The 25,654-nt window shown below is 41.6% G+C and overlaps 1 protein-coding gene across 4 annotated transcripts in view; it reads left to right on the top strand.

Annotated features, from left to right (window-relative positions):
* Positions 1 to 25,654, top strand: part of klhl29 (kelch like family member 29) — a 591,085-nt gene that overhangs the window by 477,134 nt on the left and 88,297 nt on the right. For all 4 annotated transcript variants that reach the window (XM_079572684.1, XM_079572681.1, XM_079572682.1 and 1 more), the window contains 2 exons: positions 5,777 to 5,959; positions 16,157 to 16,337. In XM_079572684.1, the coding sequence (XP_079428810.1) occupies positions 5,777 to 5,959; positions 16,157 to 16,337 (364 nt within the window). The remainder of the gene's footprint in view (positions 1 to 5,776; positions 5,960 to 16,156; positions 16,338 to 25,654) is intronic.

Genomic DNA, 25,654 nt, shown 5'->3' with positions numbered 1-25,654 from the left:
TGGAAGGATAGATAGATGGATAGATAGTTGGATGGATGGATGGATAAATAGATGGATGGATGCTTTATTGTCAGATGCGAAGATCTGAAATTTGTTTTGCAATTCAGCAGCTCCGTATCAACACAAAATACAGACAAGACATACAAATGTAAGACAATTCACAAAGACATTAAAAACAATTGTCCACTCGCCATAACACACTTTGATTTTATGACTTAAGCTAAACTGTAGAAAACGTGCTCTGTTCAGGTGGAGGTTAAGAGATTCTTTTTCTCTGCGTTTGATCCACTCTCGAGCTCTGGTCTGGTTTGATCAGGAGTTCCTAGTTGGAGGATAAACCTATTGTTCTTCTTTCAACTGCGATGCTTCTTTTTGATCCATGTGGGTTGAGAACGTTCGACAACAGCTGTGGCTTTGGAGAGGCCCAATTTGTAATTTGTCAAACTTGCGCAAATTCTCAAATTAAGATCAGTTGATGCCTGATCTTTCCCACCCACTAACGTGAAGAAATACAACAAGAAAGGCGATTTTCTTTCTATTTCTTTCAACAACAACATGGACTAATGTGGCCTCTAGGTCTTCCCAAAGTTGTGCCTGATTTCTATTCAAAGCATAAGCAATTGACAGTGGCGGAAAAACATGCAAACTTCAGATTCTTTTGGCTTGTACTTGGATGTGGAAAACACCAGACGTACACCCTTTTGGGAGGAAAGAATGGCCTTTGCCAGCTGTATTGTGTGAGCGCAGACAAAGGAGACAAAAGAACAAGACGTAAACATCTTCCGCGAAAACACATTGCAACAACAAGTAATATTTTGGGGAAAACAAATGTTATTCTGGTCTGTTGAAGGCTACGAGAGACGCCTGTTGGCAAATGAGCTGGATTCATTTTTCTCAATGTAAAAGCCTTCTTCAGGGTTGTGGGCTGAATAGTTTGAGAACCTCTGAGCTAAACCATTTGGAGCAAAAATGAAAGTAATTTAATATCACCTCACGAGATTGACAAATGCAAAGTGTTTAAGTGTTTGATTTTACGATTTGGAGCTCGTAGTCAGACTGATGAGTTTCATTTAGTTTAGAAAGATTTCACACAGTGGGTCTTCAAAGCTGATTTGCCGCACGGCTGCGGATAAGCTAACAACAGGCAGCTGTTCTGTCACTTTGGATATTTGTTACACTCAGCAATTTTTGGAAGCAGCACGACAAATGAGCGGAGTTCAGTCCATATTTCATTTCAGCCAGAATCCATGCAAGCCGTCGCTCAAGTACCGTTTTCATGAAAAGTTCTGCGCAAGTTTAAAAAAAAGTAACCGGTTTACTTTAGTCGAAGCACTTCCTTTTGATTAAACCAACCTGTCCTGTATTTAAAAACAAGATGATAATAGTGATTTTTACATTTCAGTCCTTCATACTACATGACATACCTTGACAGACCTTGTTCCCTACAAGGCAAGACAAATCTATTTATGGAGCAATATTCATGCATAATTAAAGGTGCACTATGCAAGTTTATGTGTCTAAAGAAAAGTTTATATTAATACGTATTCGACCATTCAGTGACCCAGTGGATGCTGGGTCACTGAATAGTAAGTAAGTTAAGCGCCTTAACTTACTGTCCCGATGGACTGTGGGACGCTCCAGGATCAATTGTTTTATTCGGTTTTCACTGCTGATCGAACCGTCTCCATGGTTGCAAATACGTTCCATTCCGAAAACCAGAAATCAGGAGCCACCGGGATGGAAAGCGAATGCGTTAAGCTAACCACGCATACAGCTACTGGGTCAAATACGCACTAATATTTACTTTTTTTACATGAAAAGTTGCATAGTGCACCTTTAAAGCAGTACTAGGTAACTCATGCTCCTAGAGGCCATATGCGCCACTGCAGGTGTTGTAGCATGTTGCGGTTTTTTACTCATTAATTGTCCGTGAGAGTAAATACTACGCTGAAAGAAAAGACAAAGGGAGAGAGGGATATTGTACTTAGATAATGGTGCTAGCCTGCAGTGAGCTTTGCCCGTTAGCCTGTTAGCTTCTTCTTGTTGCAAGTGTGGTTTTCTGGCTAGAGACACCAGCGTAGATGAAAGACCCCCCAACCATCCCATTAACACTTGTATCACCCCCAGAGGGACTACGGAAAGGACTTATTAAGGCAAACAAGTTACTTAGTATTGCTTTAAAGGGACTAGGTTGAAGTTGACATTTTTATATTCGCTACTGCCACCTCAGGTCTTACGCGTAATATAATAAGCTCGTGCATGGAGCTTCGGACCCCAACTTTTGAGTGACAGTGCAGGATTTTAGAGGCAGTTGTGGTGAACAGGTCTGAGCTCATTCTACACATTAGAACATTGCTGGAGCAAGTAGGGGTAGAAAATACATTATTTTAACATTTTTAAACTCCGTCTAGTCCCTTTAAGGCAACACAAAGTGCTTCACAAATATTCGGGACACATTTAAAACACAGTAAGTGTAGAAAATTAATTAGATGCATAACTTATCAAGTTAAAAACTGTTAAAAACAAACACAAACTACAGCAACAACAAAATCTGTTCTTTATGAAAAGGCAGTGATGTTTTCAGCCCAGGTTTAATAGCTCCAATGTTCAGAGCGGATCGCAAGTACTGAGGGAGTGTGTTCCACCGACCAGGGGCATAATAACTATAAAAGATGCTTCACTCTGCTTTCTTGTAACCATAGGGACACACAGTAGCCTCGTCCCTGATGACCTGAGGACTCTGTCTTTATCACATGGGACAAGCATATCCTGCTAGACCGTTTCATGCCTTATACACCAAAAGTAGAATTTAAAAATCTCTCTTTGGCTCGGAGGAAGCCAATGAAGGGATTAAAAGCCTGGAGTAATATCTGTTTTCCCGGTATTTGGAAGGACTCTTGAATTCACTGCAACTGCCTCATAGACCTTTTGCTTGTGCTATAATTTTAAGATGTTAATACCACAAATATAGAGTTCAGTTATGACTAATGGCGTCCCAGAGCTGCGTGTTTTGCATTGGGCTGCAGACGCAACTTTGGCTTTTTCACCATTTCCAATATAAACATCCCAGCACAAGTTGTTTTTCACTGTTTACTTCAGGAACCCAACTTGTATCTCTCCTCCATCTCCTCGACTCTTTCCTGTTGGCTGCCGTCTGCTCCTCTCCAAACACACAGCTCATTTTTTGTCTGCCGGTGCCGCGCGTTCCTTGGAAGGGCCCGAGACAACATGGCCGACTGCCAACCCCAGATCACTGGTGCCTTTATCCTCCTCCCTCCGCTCCTGCTGCGACGCTCCTCCACTCCCTCGAATACAGGCACTTAAACGTGTAGTATCTTCTTAATCACCCCTTTGTGTACAAGGGAGGCAAATGTACACAAATCAATCGGAGCCTATTGACTTTTTTAAACGGGTCGCGTTCACGTGACATCGTTTAAAACCCATTAATATTGTGGACAGGTCAGTTTCTACATCATGGGCTTCTAATTGTAGCAATGTTTAGAGAGTAGTGTGTAGATATTGGTTATTTCTCTCCTAAATAACTTATTCCCCCCTATATCCTGCTGTGGTTGCTTGCATTTCTGTCCCTGAAAATGTCTTGAGCATAGAGGAAGCCAGGAGATGATGCTTGCTTATTTAATGCACTGGTTTTCTTATTCACTATACTTTGCATTTAGTTTTGCGGTTTGCAGACAAGTCTATTGACAACCAGGGCCATGCCAAGGCCCGCTGCATTCTGAGTAGTTCAGCAAGAAAAATACAATCTCGGGCTGTGTGGCTTTGTGTTGTCAAGGTTATGGGTTTGAAATGTACAGTAACTAGATTTGTGTTGAAGCGGGTGTATGGAAATATATGTATCCCTGAGCCAATTTGAGTGCTCTTTGCTCAGAACTGTGCCGTGGTGATCAGCTTTTCTGAACTTTTAACCTTGTTACATTGAAGTGTGTGGCTAAGAAAATAACTGGAGTGTGATGCTCTTTGCAGATGTCATTCTCGAGAACTGAAAATGCTCTGACGACGCCAATGAAGTCTTGGCCGCATTTCTTGTACTTTTACACCATTACAAGACTCGTCCAAAATCTGATTAATGTTTTTTTTTTTCTATTAGTAAAATAGTGTAATTGTGAAAGCAGACATGTGTGTGGGGGGGGGGAAAAGACCGCTTTGCATCATAAGGGTTCTAATTTATTGTGAACTAGGAGCCTATTGTTGTATACTAGCTGAGACCCGGCCTTTGGCCGGGCCTCGCTAGTCTCCACATTTGATATTCTGAGATTATGAGTGATTACAAAGAAATGTCCAACCCGTCACACAGTTCAGCTGTAGAACAGTGGTTCCCAACCCATTCCAAAAACTATGGCCACGACAAATGTTTAAAATAATGAAGGCAAAAAATAATTTCAAACAAACAGCAATTGGAGAGTTTGATGCTCCTTTCTTATTAACTACAACGACCATATGCTATGTTATATGCTAAACTCAGGGAATAGAATTCAAGAGATAGTGGAATAATTATGGATAAATATTAGGGGTTCAGCTCTAACGGTTTGGTTGACGGTGCAGGACCCGAGGTTTGGTCCATCACGGTAGTTTACAATAAAAAAAATAATGAGTAGGTTTAGAACTGAAATAGCCTAATGATCGTTGTTAGACAGTATTTATAACCTTACAATAAAATTGGCAATGCTTTCAAAGCTGCTTTAGAATCAAATGTACCTCTGGGCTCACAATAGGTGAAAGCAAAATAGAAAACAAATGGAACAGCAGCAAAGTAAAAAAAAAGAAAAAAACTACGCAGTGCAGGCCATGCGCTCGTTAAGTAGTAGTTTCATGTTCGCTTTCACTCACACGGATGATAAATCAGTCGGAGCAGCGCGTTTGATTAGAGGCTCGTGTTGGAGCAGGTTTTGGGCAGGAGAGACTTAAACAAAGACACGCAGATGTGTTTTGGAGGATGTACCTGTAGCCTACCTGTGCGGAGCGTCTACAGCTGCAGTTTAGGGTGAGTAACGATGGCACACAGCGGCCTGTTTGGATGCGCGCGCGCACACACATACACGCCTGCGCACGCACACACACGCACACACACACACACACACGCACGCACGCGCACACAGCCCTGTGTGGATGCACGCGCGCACACATACACGCACGGCCGCTCACACGCGCACACACACAAACGCGCGCGCACACACACAGCGCCCAGGTTGAAGGCGCGCACACGCACGGCAGTCAGATCTCGTGCACTCGCGTATTTGTGACGGTGGGTTGTCCTCGGACAGCAGCACCGCAGCACCGCGGCTTTCTGGTGTACCCAAACGGTCTCCCATCCCAGTCCTAACCAGGCCCGTCCCTGCTTAGCTTCAAAGTCGGTATGGGAAATAAACATGGCGGCGCCCAGGCGGCGGCCATTGAGATAGCGTTTTCTATAATAGATATTACCATTTTGTTCCCTGAAAGTTGGGAAATGGTCTTATGAACCAATCCCTGTGAAGAAATGCGTTTGAAAAGTTAGGAATGACACAACATTTGAGTCATTTCCTAAGGCGGGGGTTCTCAAAGTGGGGGCCGGAAAGGATTTCAAGACACAAAAAAGAATTGTAAAGTAAACCTGTTGTAAAACCTTTGTCCTGGTCTAATGGACAACCTGAAATGTTTGTAAACCCCTATCCGAACGCACTCCTTTTGACCACATCTTCCGACAAACTCTGTAATCGTCCTCTGCTCGTGCCCACTGAGGCTGATCTCCCCTTCTCTCTCTCTCCTTCCTCCTCAGGTGTGGCGGAGGTGATCGTGTTGGTGGGGGGCCGTCAGACCATTGGGATGAACCAGCGCTGCCTGACTGCCGTGACCTGTTTTAACCCCCAGAACAGTAAGTGGTACCCGCTGGCCAGCCTGCCCTTCTACGACCGCGAGTTCTTCAGCGTCATCTCAGCAGGCGACAACATCTACCTGTCAGGTGAGTGCTCCACTGTGGCTTTTTAGTCTTCTGAAATAACACTTCAGAGAGAGGCTCGGGGATATAGCAAAATCACTTTGGGGTCAGCCTACAGCAACAAGGCAGGGTTTTAGAGAAGACGTATGGTGCAAAATACACTTTTTTTGCTTTTAACCTTGTTGTAATGATGTTCTCTTATCAAATCCTGGAGTGGTGCTTTTGCTTTACAGTCGCAGTTCTGAGAAATCCTGTTTACTTGAGTTGTTCCCTCTTCTACAGCTAAAGTGCTCCAATACGTATCTCTTCGATTTTGTTGCGTAATACACTGCCTGACCCAGAAAATGAGTTGCCACCAAAAAAGAGTCCCGCGCTCTAGTATTTTGCTGGACCGTTTTAAGCTTTGATTACAGTGGCGTTTGCAATAAGCTTCTGCGATGTCAAAAGATACAGTGTTGCATTCAATTTTCACGAAGATCTTGTATTGATGATGGGAGAGTGTGACTGCTATGCAGATTCTCAATGGGGTTAAGATCTGGACTCTGTGGCGGCCAATCCAAGTGTGAAAAAATAATGTTTCCTGAATAATGAATCCCAGCATTGCCATCTTGGAATACGCCCGTGCCATCAGGGAAGAAGAAATCCCCTGATGGAATAACCTGATCCTTCTGCTGAGCTCATTCTTTGGGCTCATAGTGTTGCTGAACCTGGACCCCGAATTATAACAGTTGGTTAAATCCAGGCAGATTCAACCTAGAAGTGTCCTCTGCATTTTTAAAGCCCTTTAATTACCACCGGACCCATTCTGAGCACTTCTGCGCTTAATTTGGTTTTACTAAGACCCTATGGTTTGTTACCCTGCTCCATTAGCAGAACATACTGTTTATATAACCCTTTAATTAATAGATCCTAGTGCCAGTACCAGCAGAGGGAGCTCCAACTCCCAACACTCCATCCAATAAAGTATTATTTCCATACACTGATGCGTAACTGCAGGTTCTATGTTAAGCTGACGGCACTTTGGGCCTGAAATAACACCTTTTTGAGTGACAGTGCAGGATTTTAGAGGCAGTTGTGGTGTATAGGTCTGGGCTCATTCTACGGAGCATGTAGGGGGATGAAAATACATAATTTTAACATTTTTAAACTCTGTATAGTCCCTTTAGGTGCGTTTTCTACAGTTCCGCTTTACCCAAATCTACAAAACTCATCGAAACAAATCATTTTCCTCATGTTTAGTTTTTGTTCATTTTTCATCGCCTTTTTGTCACATTTTTGTCGCTCTTTTGTTGCATTTTCATTCTCGTTTTTGTTACTTTTCTGTTGCTCTTTTTCGGCTTTTTTGTTGCATTTTCGTCAAAAACATTTTTGTAGTTTTTGTTTTGTTTTGTTTTTTTCACTCTGTTGCATTTTTGTCACTCTTTTGTCACTTTTCATCACTGTTTTGCCACTTCATGACACTCTTTTGTTGCGTTTTCTTTTCTTTTTTTTCCTCTTTTTTTTATTTAAACTTTAATGAAGACAGAGACACCACAAACAGGTGACATTTACAACAATGACAATACTTGTGACAGACTTAGACCATGACAACATTTACAACATAAATGACAATACTTTTAACAGACTAAAACCAAGACAACATTAATAATTAATTTTGTTGTATTTTCATCCTCGTTTTTGTTGCTTTTTTTGCGTTTTTGTTTGGTCGAGAAGCTTTTATATGCAGAAAATGTGCTCAGTTCAGGCAGGGGTTGAGAGGTTAAGTATAAAAACACGCAAGTACAAAAAAAAAAAAAAAAAAAAAAAAAAGGTCATACTGAGATGCCCAATAGCACATTTACAATCCAAAGTTATGCAGGATATCTCCGCTTAAAAAAAAAAAAGGAACGATGCATGAGTCTTCCCAAAACCAACACCAACCACTCACTCCACACCACATTCATACTTGGACAACATGGGTGAAGTGTCCAGCCCAAGGGCACAACAACATTAGACCAAGAACTGTATTTTTTCTTTCAACGAACAGATTGGTCCAGGAGCTTTAAGAATCTCTTCACACTGTACATACTCTCTCAATTGTACATGATTACAAGCCTTAAATTAGCTTGACTCTTGCCTTATTGCACCCACTTGTTAAAATGCCGTTTTAATTTGAACTCGTAGGATTAGCTGTGTAAACATGTGCCCACTCACTCTGTCATTTGCCTGAAGCACATTGTTATTGTTGTTTGTTTGCAGGCGAACGGTTAAGCCCCTTTTTATGAGGCGCTTGTCCTGCGTTCTGGGTGAGCGCTCGCTTGGATTAATAACAGCAATTAGGCGCGTTTTAAAAGTGCTCGGTTTCACACTTCCATAAACTCCAGTTAACGTTCCCGCACCTTTTGTAACAGCGCCGGAGATTAGCATTAGGTTTTGACTCGTCGCCAACTTTCTAGTTCTCTGATTCATCTAAAACGGGTGAAAAAGGTTCAAACTAAAGTACACTTGACTGAGAATTTGTCTGCTGCTACTACTGGCATCGAAAAAATGAAAGTAGGTACTGGAAATAAAAAATATATCTTTAGATCCATGTTTTGAAGGAAGTGACTTGGTTGTTTCCAGCTCAAATAAATAATTTCTCTAAATTTTCCCTAACTTTTTCTCATTTAAAGCAGAACTAAGTAACTCATGCCCCTAGAGGCCATTAGTGCTACTGCAGGTGTTGTAGCACGTTGCGTTTTTTACTCATTAATTGTCCGTGAGAGTAAACACTACGCTGACAGAAAAGACAAAGGGAGAGAGGGATATTGTACATCCAATTACACAATGGAGATTTTTTTTTCTCAGTCAAACTTGGCTGTAAATACTGTTTAAGTGGCGCTAGCCCACAGTTAGCTTTGCCCGTCAGCCTGTTAGCTTCTTCCATTAGTGTGTATTGGTTGCTCTGGTCCGGTGCAGGGAAAGTTGCAAGGGTGGTTTTCTGGCCACAGACACCGGGGGGAGATGAAAACCCCCCCAATCATCCCATTAACACTTGTATTACCCCCAGAGTGATTTATTAATGTAAACAATGTACATAGTTTTTCTTAATAAAAAAAAAGGTTTTCCCCATTTTCCCCATTTTTTTCTTTATTTTTGCCCCAATTTTTGTCCTAATTTTTACATTTTTTTTATTACTAGTATTTTCCCTATTTTCTCCCAATTTTTCCATTTTTTTTTTCCTTAATTTTGCGACAGTTGCTCCCAATTTCTTCCATTTCCCCCCCCAAATTATTACCCGTTTTCAACTCTTTTTTTTTTTTTTACATTGGAGATGAAGCCGATATTGTAAATTATCTTCCACACATTTTCACACATATTGTTCTGTTTTCTGATTCTAGACGACAAGCATTTTAGTATAGGTAGTATCGCTCAGGTATCAGTATCAAAAAAAGTATCATTAAAGTACTTGTGTCTAAAAAATTTAACGGCATCCAGCCCTACACATCTTATAGCAATATTCTAAGTTAAGTTGTGCAGAAGAATTTGAGTTTATGTATAGCTACTGGACCTTGCCCAACTCTTGTTCCTTAGACGTGTTAAAAACCTTCTTTCCATTTTGCCCATGCATCAAACTCCATCAAACTCAGCCTCCGTAAAAGTTTTCACGATTTCCATCTCGACCCTTTACCAAAGCCGCAGAACACTTGACATTTCTTTTTTTCATTTTATAACCAGTATTCAGCCAAAAGAATCCACCGACCTGACTTCTTTTTCCTCTTCCCGTGTGACCTTTAAGAGCCGCTAAAGACTTGAAAAAGCGTCTGACCTCTCCATTCATTCGCCTCTCTTTGCACTAGACAACAGAGCGCTTTTTATGGAGGAAAGTTGTGCGTGTTTGCTGTGAAAAGGTTGTGTTCCTGGTCTGGAATTTGTATAGGCTCGGCACAACAAAACTCAAACGGAAAAATTGCCAAACGTTGAACTTGATCAGCGTTTTATTCCTCCACAAGCTCATGAAGAATCATTTTGTAACTTTAAAACAATGTGTAGTCATCAATGTTGTACCAGTGTTTCGGAAAACCTGATGTGGCAACTTTTGCATCAAAGAAAGGAGTTCCTGGGTTTGATCCCAGGGCCAGTCTGGGGCCTTTCTGTGTGGAGTTTTTAAGCCGTACATCCTCGAAAGCAATAACACCTTGGCCTGACTGATCTCGGAAGCTAAGCAGGGTGGAGCCTCGCCCAATCCCAGAACGGGAGGCGATGGCAAAAATAATATATTTTTATTTTTATTTGCTCCTGTGCACTGTTGTTTTGCTACACCTTGAGACTTGAGACTTTATCCAATCAGCAGGGGAAAGAAAACCAACTAAAAATCCATTCTCTCCACTAACAATTTAAACGGGAGCCATTCCAGACTAGAGTGATATTACCAAGCTTATGTTATTTGCACTGTAACATCCATCCATCCATCCATCCATCCATTTTTTCTTCCGCTTCATCCGGGGCCGGGTCGCAGAGGCAGTAGTCTCAGCAGAGATGCCCAGACTTCCCGATCCACGCACACCTCCTCCAGCTGTACTGGGGGGACCCGAGGCGACACCAGGCCAGCTCGGAGACATAGTCCCACCAGCGTGCCCTGGGCCTTCCACGAGGCCTCTTCCCACTAGGACATGCTTGGAAATATCCATACTGTAATATACATACTGTTATATTAATTGTTCTTTTTCCAGGGTTTCCCCATCAACCTAAACATGCAAAATACACCAAGACAAATAACTTGTCTTGGTGAGTCATGGAACTCACTGCCTGCTCATGTCAGGAACTGTGACATTTACCACACCTGTGAAAAGGTCCTAAAAAACTGGTTGAAAACAAATCAATGCTGCACTCACAGGGAGATTATCAGTGTTACCTCGTGGGCGTGAGAAAAGATTAGATAAAAGATAAGAACTTTGTTAATCCGTTAGGAACTTCATTTGTGGAGCAGCATTACTTTTTGGCAGTGCACAGAAAAAGTAAAAGGAACAGTCAGTCATACACGTGCTTCACCGCTAGAGGTTCCGGGTTCGATTCACACCTGGACGGGGCCTTTCTGGGTGGACTTTGCGTGTTCTCCCCATGTCTGCGCAGGTTTCCTCTGGGTACTCAGGTTTCCCCTATCACTAAAAACATGTACAATAGGCCAGGATGAATGAGAGTGTGTTTGAGAGTGCGCATGGGGGACGACGGATGGAAGTTAGCCCTGTCCTGACCATAAATAAACCATGAATACATAAATAAATAATACAAACAGCAAGGAGCAGCATTAATCAGTGACAAAACTGGACTGTGTTTTTTTGTTTTCGCAATGGCAGTGACCTGAACCGCTGAACCAGAGGGGAGTGGGCTGTACTGACTGTGCAGTGGGTGTGTGACGTCTCTGGTGATCTGCTGTCCTTTAGATCTGACTCTGTTATTGTAGATATTGTAGATCCATTATTGATTCCTCTTCCTGCTCAGCCTGATGATTTTGTTGGCTTTTGTGACGGACTGATCGAAGCATTTATAGAAGACCGTGAGGATCGACTGATGGAATGAATGTGAACGCTGTTTGGTTGAAATGCAAGTTTATGATCTAATGTGGAACCAAGGTGTTTGTATGTTTCGACACGTTCTAATGCCTCATTATTGAAGTGGAGTGTTGGTGGGCTGTGATGTCCCTTAGAGAAGTCTATAACCAGTTCTTTTGTTTTGGATGTGTTGAGGTTAAGACAGTTGTACTTGCACCATTATGTAAATGAGTCCATTTCCTTTTGTAGCTGTCCATCAGTGTTGCTTGTGTCCATTATAACTGTGTCATCGGAGTAGTTAATGTGTGTGATCCCAGGGCAGGTGCTTCTGCAGTCATCAGAACCTGACCTCTGTGGCTGTAACTTGTTGTACTCTTTTACTATGTCTGTATTTCATGTATTACTTGCCTTAGGACAACGGATGCAAATCAGCTTTTGGTACATTTACAGTGAGACTTTCTGTTGACGTGTTGATTAGTGTGCACTGTCAAGTCAAATAAATAAAGCATCCAGTTCTGAACTTCTGAACAAAAACCCAGCTCTAAATGGGTCTCCAAATCCAAACAATTCTCCGAAGGATACAATAAAGTATGAGCTATATAATTTCGGTGTGAATCTTTTTTTCTAGCCTATGAGAATGTCACTGATGCCCTTGATATAAAGCCCCCACTCCTCCTCCTGACTAGTTTATTTTGCTCCGCAGCGGCACAGTACGAGCCCTGTTAGACGCCTTAAAAGTGCAGTGAATTTTTTCCTCCCCTCCATGGTCCATTTGTGCGCGAATCCGGCATGCTTCTTAGACCTTGACATTGCACCGAGGAAATGCAACGGGATTTGTCCTACCTTTTTCCCATCCGCCCTCTCTCCCTCTCTCTCTCTCTCGGCCCGTCTTTTTCATATAAATGTAAATGCGTGTTTGGGCATGGGAACAGGGAAGCCGTGTGCGTCCGGAGGGAGAGTGGGGGCCAGTAGGGAAATCAGAGGTGTTCAGAAGGAGCCAATCAACAGGCCGCACTGTGTAACCTTCTGTGTGCGGAGGGCAGGTCATGGAGGTATGGTTAGTGTCCCAGTGCATGTGCGTGTTGCAGCTAAGAGGCATTGACAGAGAGAGGCACTTATAGAAGAAGTCCAGTCTGGCCAGCGAGTAACTTTGAGTCATCCAAGGAAAACAGCTTTAGAAAAAAGCTGGTTCAGGCTTTGGAGGAAGTGAAGTGATATCATTGGAGGGCAAAGCTCACTGAAGGTATGCAGACGGCAACAAGTCATGCAGGGGAGAGAGGGGGAGGGAAGTGTGTTATGGAAATCAATACAAATATGGCTTTTCCATACAAATAAATGCTGCGGCTGGACTGAAAAAAAAAAAAAAAACACAAGGTCCACACTTCTAACCTCACAGTAAAACATCCCCATGTCACCCCTTCACCTGCAAAGGAGACGCACAAAAGTGGAATGATTGAAGAATGTGGTTTGTGTTCGGTGCAGAGCCTCACAAGGCCAAGACTTCACGGAGTTTAGCACAAACAACTTAGCATGTATAAAGAAATACCAGTAAACAATGCATTTATGAGTATAAAACATGATCAAATTTACAATTCACTGTTAGAAGTCTATCAAATGTCCATCAACCGCAGCCTCAAAAATAATCCACATAATCCAAATACAGCACATTAGACAAGCTGATTTTACACTTAAAGCAATACTTAGTAACTTTTTTACCTTAATAAATATTTTTCGTAGTCCCTCTGGGGGTAATACAAGTGTTAATGGGATGATTGGGGGGGGTCTTTCATCTCCCCCTGGTGTCTCTGGCCAGAAAACCACAATATCAACTTCATTTCAACTTTCATTTCCATTGTGTAAGTGTGTGTACAATATATCTCTCTCCCTTCCAATTAATACGTTAAAAAATCGCAACTTGCTACGACACCTGCAGTTGCGCTTATGGCCTCTAGGGGTAAGAGTTACTTCGTACTGCTTTAAATTCACCAGATCCTCTCCTTTTGCTGTTGCGTGTGCCTTCCTGCAGCATTGCGGTGCCTGGAATTTGTTTTCCTGAATACGACAAGATTGACCAATTCCCCCGTCGATTACAATGCAGTTACGCAAACAAGGAGGTAGCCAGGCAAGACTCACAGCTAAAGCCACACAAAACATCTCCTTACTGTTCTGGCTATACTTTCACTTGAGATAAGATGGATTCAATCCATCTGCTATAGGCTCTTGCCAGAAGGTGAAAGACTATTTCGCTGAAGGAAGAGCAAGCAGGGTGTGAAGGAGCTGACCAGTGCAGGATACCATGCTCTGGAACAGGCCCACAGTGGCGGCACGCTCAGTCGCAGCAGCTCAGGGCTAGTCCAACACCTTTCTTTATCCTATACGATGACGTTTAGCGGCGATTGGATGTGTGTCTGATTAAGAAGATGAACACTTAACCGAGTATGATTTAGCATTTAGCTCAGAAGACACTTTTAGACACCATTTCTTTAAAGTATAATCTCAAACCATCTGTATATTCATTAACGATTTCTAACCAGGCATTGACCTCACCTTTATGTGATCAATAGGTTGACAACAGCTGAAAACATCTGGATCGTTCATAATTTGCTATGCTTGATGGCTAATGCTAACGGCTAAAGAAGAAATACTTTCCCCGAGTAGCCGGCTTGCGAACTGTCTACACATTAGGGTCAAATGCGGCTATTCCTTTTGTATTTCTATGGTCAAAGCTAGCTGTTAGCATGTAGCATGAAGTTAGCAACATAATGGTTATGGTTTCCCTGTTTTGGCTTCGAACCACTTTATTCCTCTCCAAGTGTCTGTATCTTTTCTTTCTTTTTTTTGTAGGAAATACTCTCCAATATTCCCCCTCAGTGACCGTATGTGGGTGTTGTACTGTTCAATACTGTTTGGAATAAAATGTTGTAAATGATTCCTAATAAAGATGAAGGGGAGATGGCGTGGTAAAAGATTTGCTGCATGTGACTTGAAATGGTCGGCCATGCGCGGCGATGATTGGTGATTGGGTGAGAGGCGTAGCATTAGGTGACCATGATTAGCTTCATTTCTGTCTTTTCCGTTGTGCGTGCCATTTGTTACTGGCATAATAAAGTCTCATTGTTGAGCGTGAATCATGGCCTTGTTTGTAATTGGGTAATTTGGGTTACAACCATTCGTAATTGGCTAAATGGAGCCTGAGATGTATTATGCAGGAGAGCATTTATTTCAGACAAAGAGCGGTCTGAAAAACACTGAATGCAGCTCCCGATATGGTGGGCGCAATTAGTTTAGGATGATTCATAAAGGTGCGGTTACCTGTATAAACAGAAATTAAGAAATTGGATAAAGTTGATTTATGGCAATGATGTTTTCATTGACATTAGACTCTCAAACGGGGGCATTTAAAGTCATTGTGCCAAAATCAAGGCCTGAAATGTCATTAAAAAGCATTAAATTGGATTCAAACTGGCATTAAATCAAATTTAGTTGGAAAATGCTGACATTTTCCAACTAAGTTTTGCTATATAAGTTAATCAAAAATACAAAAATTATGGTAAAAAAAAACATTAAAGGGCAGTTTTGGCAGAAATTGTCCACATTTTTCTGCTCAAAGGTTTCCTGCTTTGTCCAGTTCTCTTTTCTCTGTTTGTTAAAAAAACGTTTGCACAGATTTAGTTTGTACAGTTGTGACATTACAGAGTAGTTGCGATATAGCATTAACCTCTTAATCCCCACCTGAACCAAGCACATTTTCTCCAGTTTGGCTTTACCCAAATCTAAAAGCTTCTTGAAAATAGTGTTAAAATAGTAACAAAAACGGGACAAAAAAGAGACGAAAATGCAACAAAAGAGCGACAAAAACAAAACAGGAAAAAAAAGTCCAAAGTGACTACAGCACGGCAACAAAGTGATCCGTTTAGATCAGTTTTGTAGGTCTTAGCTTTTATGTTTGGGTAAAGATGAACTGGAGAAAATGCACTCGGTTAAGGGGGGGGTTGAGAAGTTAAAAAGGATTAACTTTGACTTGCTTCTGCCTGTATAAACCCTGTCAGAACACTGTAATGTTGGGGTAAAAGCAATGGGCGAGGAACGCGCTTCTCTATGGTCCCTATGGTCCCTATGGTGGGGAGCTGACATTTCTGTAATACCACCCCCTGGTGGCCGGGGCGACTACAAGAGACACTTGGGATCATTGATTCTAATGGGACTTCAGACGTCCCAAGAACGGCCTAAAAACCTGACTCCAAAGAGTTTTTCTTTTTCTATAAATCGCTTTGACCCATGTGACCACGCTGGGGTCGGTGAAATATTTCTAACCACGCTAGTTTTTGTTTATCAGCCCGAAATTTGGAAGCATTTCCAGTACGTTGACTGGCTCCAGAGCCTGTCAATCAAGCTCTGGAGCTCTGTGGAGGCTCCGCCCACTCCTCGAGTGCAGGGCTGAATGGCCGCTCTGTAGGAGGAGACAGAGCGGCCATTAAATTTCACTCAGGACTCGAGGAACCTTTTTCAATGAATGGGGCTGAATGGGACCCACTAATCTTTATTATATTATATCTATGGGTAAAAGTGAGAAAAAAGACCTTTAATTGTTGTTTCTGTTGAGTGGCAAGCCCAAAATTAAGTAAATGTATAAATGTAAATGTTTCTAGTTTGTGTATTGAACAATTCAGGCAATAAATAGATAAATAACATATATTACCTCTCGTTCCAGGCGGCACGGAGTCGGGCGTGATGGTGGCCGACGTTTGGTGCTACATGTCTCTGCTGGACAACTGGAACCTGGTGTCGCGGATGACGGTGGCGCGCTGTCGGCACAACAGTCTGGTCTACGACGGGAAACTCTACACCATCGGAGGCCTCGGGGTTTCCGGCAACCTGGACCACGTCGAGAGGTGAGCGGCGATAATGATACTCTGCTTTTGGGCTTTCATAATGACTACTTGGAGCTGGAGAAGTAGTGATTCAGAGCGGCGCGGATTTCAAATGGAGTTTAGTGGTGGTGTTGGTCCAGCTTTTCTATTAGTGGCATAGATGAGCAAAGATGAGTTTTCAGTGAAGATTTGAAAGAAACTGTCCATACAATTCCACCAGATCATTTCATATCTCAAGTTTCTTTCACTACAAAGCGAGTGTTTCAAACAGGTCATGTTTGTAGCCTGACTGTGCATCCTCTTGCAGACGACAGTGACGTTTTATCCATTCATTCATCTTCCCCTGCTTTATCCAGGGCCTGTGTTTCTTTACTTGTTTTCCATTCACTCACTGCACTGTTTTAAGTCTGAATGGAAGAAGTACAAATTGTCCTTAACCCTTTAATAGTTTGCTCAACCGTTTGGTAGAGCGAACTTTATCGAATCATGTGTTGTTTCTAATTTTGCCTATAACTACCATTCAGTTTAAGTTTGTAATACTCAACATATCCAGTTTGGACTGGTATAGGTTGGAGTTGCACTGGTTGGACTGGTTTATGCTGGTTTAGAGCAGGTTGGGTCCGGTTCCGACCTAGTTTGGACCGGTTTTGAGCAGGTTTAGAACTGGTTTGGACCAGTTTAGACCAGGTTTGGACTGGTTTAGACCAGGTTTGGACTGGTTTATGCTGGTTTTGACAGGTTTAGAGCTGGTTTTTTTCACTCGTATAGAGGAGGTTTCGATTGGTTTCGACCAGGTTTAGATCAGGTCTGGCTGGACTGGTTTATGCTGGTTCAGATCAGGTTTGGACTGGTTTAAGGCAGGTAGCTCAGAGGTCTATCAAAATAATAAAATAACATTGATGTTTGTCCTCCAAATGCTTAGGAAATACAAAAATGGGTGTAGGGAGTAACATTAAAGGGTTAAAGGGGCCATTATATACTCACTACTGCCACCTCAGGTCATACGTGTAACTGCAGCTTCTATATAAAGCTCGTGCATGGCGGCACTTCGGACCGAATGAACACCTTTTTGAGTGACAGTGCAGGATTTTAGAGGCAGTTGTGATAGACAGGTCTGGACTCATTCTACACATTAGGACATGGCTGTAACATGTAGGGGGAGGAAAATAATTAATTTTAACATTTTTAATCTCTGTATAGTCCCTTTAAGTACTATTTAACCTTAGAACTGTCCTGATTTGCTCTTAGATTTTACCAATTGACAACATATTTTAATCTGTCTCTTGATACAAATGTAATTTATGTTTGAGTCTCGTTTTAGATAATGAAAACTGAATGGTAATTTAGTCGACTAGATCTAAAATTAATTTACATTCCTATCACTGTATTCAAAGATATTTAATTATGTTGCACTGCTTTATGGATCGTCTCCCACAGACCTGATCCTTTGGCATTGAATTTAAATGATACGAGGCTCTTTTTAAACTGTGTAATTGGAAATTCCGACGTTATTGTCCCTTTCCATCATAGTTTTAGCTCATTAACTCCTTTCATTTTAGTCAGAAATAACAAAAATGATGACAAAATATTTTAATCGTCGCACTTAACACAGCGCTCACCATTAGCCCCCTTTATTCTCCTAACCTGTTTTGTGGAGTGAATTTCATTGGGCTGGCTCATCCCCCCCCCGCCCTCCCTCGCCCCCCTCCTCGCGCCTCACGCCTGGCTCCGTGAGATTAACCAAAGTAATCAAAAGAACATTACCGGGTGTTGGAGTGCGGGCGGCCCCGCATTACCTGGCTGCTCAATTGATCTCCGAAGCCACTCACAATGCACTCCAGTCGTCCAAATGAAACCGGCTAATTTGATATTCCCCCCCATAATGTTGCCGTACAGTGTCGTTATGGCGGGGGCGGGCGATGAACGGCCTCCCCCCGCAGTAATGGAAACGCTTTTGATTCCTCCATCTTCTTAATTTCAGAGCTCCCCGCGCGTCCTCTCCCCGGCCCCCCCGTGTGTCGTAACGGCGATTTCAGAGCAGAAAAGTTAAGCCATAGTGTAAAATGTACGTTGTAGACTTTTTTTTCAACAATATTTTTATTGAATTTTCTCAAAAAGCAAGAATTGTTTTACAGGCTTTGATAAAAGTACAAAATGTATCAAAGTATTTATAATAATAATAATAATATATAAGTATATACACTGCGTTCCAAATTATTATGCAAATTACGTTTTTCTAAGATTTTCTAAATTGTCAACTCAAATGAGAGTCAGCATAATTTTCAAGTCTTTACCTGGTAGAGGATCAATTAAATGTGGTGGAAAAAATTTCCTAGTATTAACGGTATTTTTTTCAAAAATAAATATAGTAAAAACCTCAAAATCCACTGTTCCAAATTATTATGCAACTCATCGTTTCAATACATTTTAAAGCTTGTAATTAACTGAAAATGGTCATGTGTTGTATTTGTAGCATTAGGAGGTCATATTTACTGAAATCAAAAGCTATTTCAATCAAAAAAATATTAACAGGTCAAGTTATATTTTAACATAGGAGCCCTTGTGTGATAGCAGCTTCAAAAGTCTTAAATCCATTAAAATTGCAAGTTTTTGGACAGCTTCTGCTTGGATTTCTTTGCAGGATGTTAGAAAAGCCTGCCAGAGCTGCCGTTTGGATGAAAACTGCCTCCCACCCTCATAGAAGTTTTTTTTGTTGAGGCTCCAAAGGTTCTCAATAGGGCTGAGGTCAGGGGAGGAGGGGGTCCACATCATGAGTTTCTCTCCTTTTATGCCCATAGCAGCCAGTGATGCAGAGGTATTCTTTACAGCATGACATGGTGCGTTGTCATGCATGAAGAGGATTTTGTTTGGGAAAACACGGCTCTTCTTTTTGTAGCATAGAAAACAGTGGTCAGTCAGAAACTCCACATATTTTTCAAAGGTCATTTTCACACCTTCAGGGATCCTAAAAGGGCCTAAAGGGGCCGACCAGCTCTCTCCCCATGATTCTGGCCAAAAACATGTCTCCGCCACCTCTTTACTGACGTCACAGCCTTGTTGGGACATTGTGGTCATTCACCAACCATTCACTACTCCATTGAATTGATCATCCAGGGCTACACGGCGCTCATCAGTGAACAAGACTGTTTGAAAATGAGTCCTCATGTATTTCTGAGCCACTGCAGCCGTTTCTGTTCATCAGCATTCAATTAACCGTTTAGGGGAGGCCCGGATAGAAGGTTTATGCACAACTGCAGCCTCTGGAGGGTCTTACATCTTGATGTTCGGGAGACTCCAGAGGCACCAGCAGCTTCAAATACCTGTATGCTGATTTGTGGCATCTGTTCTCCTAATCTGATGTGTTTGTCTGGCAGAAACCGTCCATATTGTGCCTTTATCGGCACAAATTGGAGTGTGCTCTGAATCATCCACAAATCTCTTAACAGTACGATGATTACACTTAATCTTTCATGAAATATCGAAGGTTTTCATACCTAGACCAAGGCATTCAACTATTTCAAGCTTTTCATCAGCAGAAAGACCCTTTTTCTTTACCATATTGCTTGAAAATGATGATCTGCATAATAAAGTGGAACACCCTTTTTCAGTAGTTTTTCCCTTAACTGGGCTTAACCCGACAACTAATCATCCCAGGTCTCTGAGATCAATGTCAGTGGTTCATAGAGCCCTGAGACACGATACCATCCACGAGTTTCATTATTTTTTTTATTTTTTTTACCTTTTTGACACAGAAATACAATTTGCATAATAATTTGGAACGCAGTGTAGAGGCATACAAAACAGTGGCAGCCCGACCCATGCATACCACAACAAACCAAACCCCCCCAAAGGTGCAGTAATAAAAATTATAATAAGAAAAAAGAAAAGAAAAAAAAGTTACAAATCTCCACTTTCCATCAAGACATATGACAGATCCACCCTTTCCAAATAAGTAATAAAAAGTTGCCAAATCTGATTAAATGATTCCCCTTTACCTTTCAAAATGTAGTTTTTTTCCCAATGCTAGAGCTGATGCCATTTCTCGTACCCAATGCCCTACTTTTGGACACTCCATTTTTTTCCCAGAATAGTGCTATTTTTACGCGTTTAGCGTGAAGTAGACCAAAAGTCTTATAATTTTTTGTTATAAAAATATCTGTTGGATAAATTCCTAATATGAACACGGGATTTCTTTGTATTGTAATGTTTAGCATAGTATTAATTGCCTGTCCAATGCTCCTCCAGAATTCCTGTAATTTCTCACATTCCCACATGCAGTGGTACAGGGTACCTTTTGCATTATTGCACTTTACACATGTATCTGGGATATTATTATCAAATGAATGTAGTTTGACAGGAGATATATTATCCAGTTGACCTGTAAGAGTTGTAAATCTTGTATTTACAGTCTTGAGTATGGGCTTTTAAACCCAGTGCTTTCCATTCGTCCGAAGAAATGTCGTACATTGTAGACTTACTCAAAAGTCCAAGTACTTTCACTACTGTATAAGCGAATAAAGACGCACACACGATTCTGATCAGAAAATTCATCCAAAACTTTTAAAATGGAGAAATAACAAATAAAAACATTTCACAAAATTTTCAAGGTTTTCAGTTTTCTTTTCAAATGATTGTGGCGTGGTCAGGAGGCTTCACAGAAAAGCTACTCATGTCTCCATTTTCCCGTTAAACTGGTAATTGGTTGATTTTTTTGAAAGGTGGGTGTGAAAGACGGTGCTCTTTTGTGCCGGTTGTAAAAGTTGTGAGTTGGCTTATAACTCCAACGAGGCTCTTGGAGATTTTTGTGGGGGTTTGATATAGTAGACTTGAGTCACACGAAATACTAATGGAAATCACTCAATCATTTTGTTTGGATAGCGCCAAATGGTGCACAGGGCGCCTCACAGAATAAAAGCAGGAGTCGAGAATACTAGTTTAGTTTATTTGAGCAGTTGACAATATGCTCAAAGGGAGTGGGCTGAAACAAAAGCTTACCCCCGAAATCAATACAGTAAAAACTACTAACTACTACTTCACATGATGAACGGGGCATCAACACTTTTACTTCACATTATGTAGGAAACAAAACAGGGTGAAATCACTCAAAATGTGTTTTATACTGTTCATTCTTCTGCTTCATAAGGTCATCATCTGAAATGGTTTCCAACAGTCTGTGAAGTCTGATTTTCACACAATCCTCCCTCATCCCCCTCCTCTTGCTTCCCTTCACTGTGTAGCTGTTTCAGTAAAGAAAGAAACAAATAGTTAATGCTGCTTGTGTGGCTGTAGTGAAGCTATGGCAACGAGACCATTAAGCTTAACAAGAGATCAAGAGGTGAGGAAAGCCCTTCCGGATCTCGTAGAACCTCTGAAGGGTCTTTTTGAATAGCCACTGGAGAACATACAAAGATTACTTACATACGCAACTCACGATATTTTCTTGATGAGAGAACAACACAGAGTAACAAAGCTCGAAACTTTGCATAACACCTTCCTTCTAATGTTTTTGATTATGTATTTTTTTCGCTTAATGGGATAATGCTGCTGAAGAATAGGTGCATTTTCCGGACTACAAGTCACACTTTTTTCCATAGTTTGGCTGGGGGCGCGACTTTTATATCAAATATATATAATTTCACGTTTGTTATTTTTACACTGACAGCAGCTAGTGTGTACCAGTATCTGCTACTCGTGTACCACTGAATATTTTAAAAACGATAAAGTTTGGCGTGAGCGAGAAACTTGTGATTGACTGGCGAAAAGCAGAAGTTACTCTTACCGCAGTGAAGAAAACAAAAAAGCTAATCGCCGACTAAAAGCTAAATGGCCACAGCTAGAGGAACGAGTTTGCACATGGGTGCTTAAACAACGTGATGCCGGGAGAGGCTTGTCAACGGTGCAGTTACACCTCCAGGCCTTAGACATATGATTAATAGACCGTCATTACTCACTCCTCCCCGTTTGACAAAATAACTACGTTCAGGGGGAAATCATGGCGGATTTACATACTCCCCCTCCCCAGCTCTGACGAAGCATGTTCCTAAAAAGGGCATAAGGGCGGGATCTTCACTGTAGTCCTTGCTTGACGTGTAGCTCGCGCAGCTCCAATGCTAACAGTCTGGCCATCACTAGTACGAGATTTAGAATTTTTTTCCTACGAAAACCAGCCTGGTTTCTTTAATTATGACTAATCCAGCGTTTTCACAAGAGGAATATCTAGCTGTAGAACGTTTAAGAAAATTAGAAACCAGGCTGCTAAGTTGTTTTTAACGTCAATGCTTTCCAATGGGAGACTAGCGGCGATATGGAGGTACTGCAGCAATGGTGGCCTCTAGTGTCGTCACAAAGCAGAGCAGCCAGCGGCCATTGCTCCAGGCCCAGGTAGTTGCCAAGGCTGTTTTTTTTGCCATTTTTTGGCTGATGCGATTTATAGAAAATTATTATTATTATTATTATATATATAGAAAAGAAAAGAAAAAACAATACATACAATTTTTTACTGTATTTTACGACAAACACTGTGTTGACTTACTTGGATTACTTACTCAAGCTTTAAAGGAGAGTGTTTAACAAGCTGAATTAGAACTATTTAGAACTCTCCTTTTCTCTCCTCTTTCTCTCTCGTCTCGCTGCTCTAGGAAGTTCAGTATAAAATACTGAGGGACCCAGTGCATATGTCCACATTGATCAACGTAACGGTCTGTTTCATCGTCTTTAGCTGCACAGCAAACAAAGACGGAAAAATATCTATGAGCTAAATAAGCCGTTTTTGTGTAACTTGAAAGATTGTTTTAATAATATAGAATCTCTTCAAGGAATGTTGATTTGGCATTTCTTTGTATTAACTTGAGACTTGAGTTGTGAAAGCCTTTTCTGTTTTATCTCTTCTGGCTATTACCAATGCAAGAGCTGCAGCGCTGTGGGAAGAAATAACCCTTGGACAGAAGAATGGCTTTGAGTACTTGGGACTAAAGTGTGCGATTGGAGTGAAGGATTTCAAAGGCAGGGTCAGGGCAGTGTGAAAGCTGACGGGTTTCTAACTTTGGACAAATCGGACTGGAAAGTTGCGAATGGCCTTGTTCCTAAGCAACCTCGGTTACTTATTTATTTGATTTCATTCTTGGTCTCTGTCTCAAAAGAAAGAGGAGAGTGCGATAATCGAGTGAGGTCTGAAGACTTTGGTTTGGGATTCTTGTCAGAATCTGGGGGTTAATAGAGGTCACGGCTGGTATCTCGGACTTGTTTGAACTCTTTGTACATCACGAAAATAAGCAGAATTTTGGACACGCTTAAATTGCACTGTCCAGCTGTAAAAATGCCTCTTTTCTTTATAATCTGACTCAAAGAACGGATTTGGCCCACACGTTATCATGTGTATACTTGTTAGCTTGTGGGTTTGAGGTAACACTGTAGATTACAGTTCTATGTGTAGGTACAGGTAACAATACACCATTATACATGTAAGTGCAGGTAATTACACATTACACACAAGGTGATCTAAAGTGTTACCAGGTTTTGTAATTGGGATTTGGGTTAGGTGGGGACTTTTTATGTGGAATTTGCTGAATTCCCCCTGTATCTATGTAAGGGTGTATTCAGACCAAAAAAGACCTTTGGGCCGCTTGTTTCTTCCGGATCAAAAGCTGACTTTTTTTTCTTCGTTTGGTGCAGTTCATATTCAGACTGTACTTTTTGCAAGTGAACTATGATAATAAAAGAAACGTAAGAGGCTAAACCACTTACCATTAAATAGGCTAGATGCAAGATAGTAATTTTATGCTCACTACTGCCACCTCAGGTCTTTTGTGTAACTGCAGCTTCTACATTAAGCTCGTGCATGACGGCACTTCGGACCCGAATTAACACATTTTTGAGTGACAGCGCTGGATTTTAGAGGCAGTTGTGGTGAACAGGTCTGAGCTACACAATAGGACATGGCTGGAACATGTAGGGCAGGGGTAAGCAATGTCAGGCCCGGTGGCCAAATCCGGCCCTCCAGCACAGAACCTCTAGCCCCCAAGGTGATTTTGAGAAATATTATTATACAAGTAAAAGATCAAATACCTGTTAAAGTATTATATTATATTTTATATATATATATATATATATATATATATATATATATATATATATATATATATATATATATAATTTCTTCATTCCTGGCAGAACATCCCAATACATCGTATATAATGTAAAACATTGGCAATTGCAGGAAATGGTTCTTTACCTTGAGCTACAATGGTGAGGTTTGGCCCTTGGTGTTTTGGCAATGATGAAAATCGGCCCTCCCCGATTTTGCCTACCCCTGATGTAGGGGGATGAAAATACTTTTAACATTTTTAAACTCCATATAGTCCCTTTAACCTTAGCTTCACTGGAGTAACTGGAGGAAGAGGTGTTTTGTGCGGATGAAGGGTCGTCTGCTGAGCTCTTTGTTTCTATTATGTCCACGGGACAAACTGTTGGTCTTGTTCCTCCTTTCATTTAAGTTTGGCGAAGTTTTTTCCACTTTAACGCCACGGCTGTTCAGGAAATCGCTCGAAGACCCTCTCCTTCATTTTCTCGCTAAACCTGCTGAACATGAAAGCATTTTTGTGTGTCTTTCCTAGCAGTTGTGTTAGTGCATCTGCCCAAATATCCATGAGGCACAGTGTCTCCTCATTACTCCAGGTCTGTCCACGACTCATTGTTTGTTGCACCCATCCAGTATTAGCATTAGCAGCAGCAAAGGGCTAATTTTTCCCACGGTGTCTTGCTACGGTGGCACCTGAAGCGAACTGCACCAGAGTCCATTTAGAAGCGGACCGAGACCACCTGAAAAAGTAGGTCTCGGTCCAGTTCTTTGATCCACCACAGGATTCGTTTGTTGTATTCACACGTGCATAACGAACCCTGATCCGTTTAAAGTGGACCAAACAGTGCAAGTCTGAATACACTCTCAAGATTAATCTGAGCGCTCTGGTTTTCCATACTACAAACGTGTACATAATGGGTTCACCTCTGGGGCCAGGAGCCTCTTAATCTCTGCGGGACTGTTAATGGTTACGGTTAAAGTCTGTAACTGACTAGAATTTCCCCATTGGGATCAATTAAGTCAATCCGAGGCTTATTTTTGGGTGCATCAGTGGCTGCTACATACTGTTGTTGTGTTCTTGTCGTGTAAGCTGTGGCACTTCCTTCAGTCATCCCAGGGGCAGCTCTGGCTACGGAGAAAGCTTACCATTGTGGCTGTGTAGAGCAGTGGTTCCCAACCTTTGTTGTGCCGCACACCCCTTGAGGCATTCATTTATATTCTGAGTACCCCCTAACTTGAGGATTCTGCCGAAACTGTAACA

Source organism: Gobius niger (genome assembly GCF_951799975.1).
Source record: "Gobius niger genome assembly, chromosome: 15".
NCBI lineage: Eukaryota > Metazoa > Chordata > Actinopteri > Gobiiformes > Gobiidae > Gobius > Gobius niger.
The sequence above is the reverse complement of the archived record's forward strand: the minus strand, read 5'-3'. Positions and strand labels throughout refer to the sequence as shown.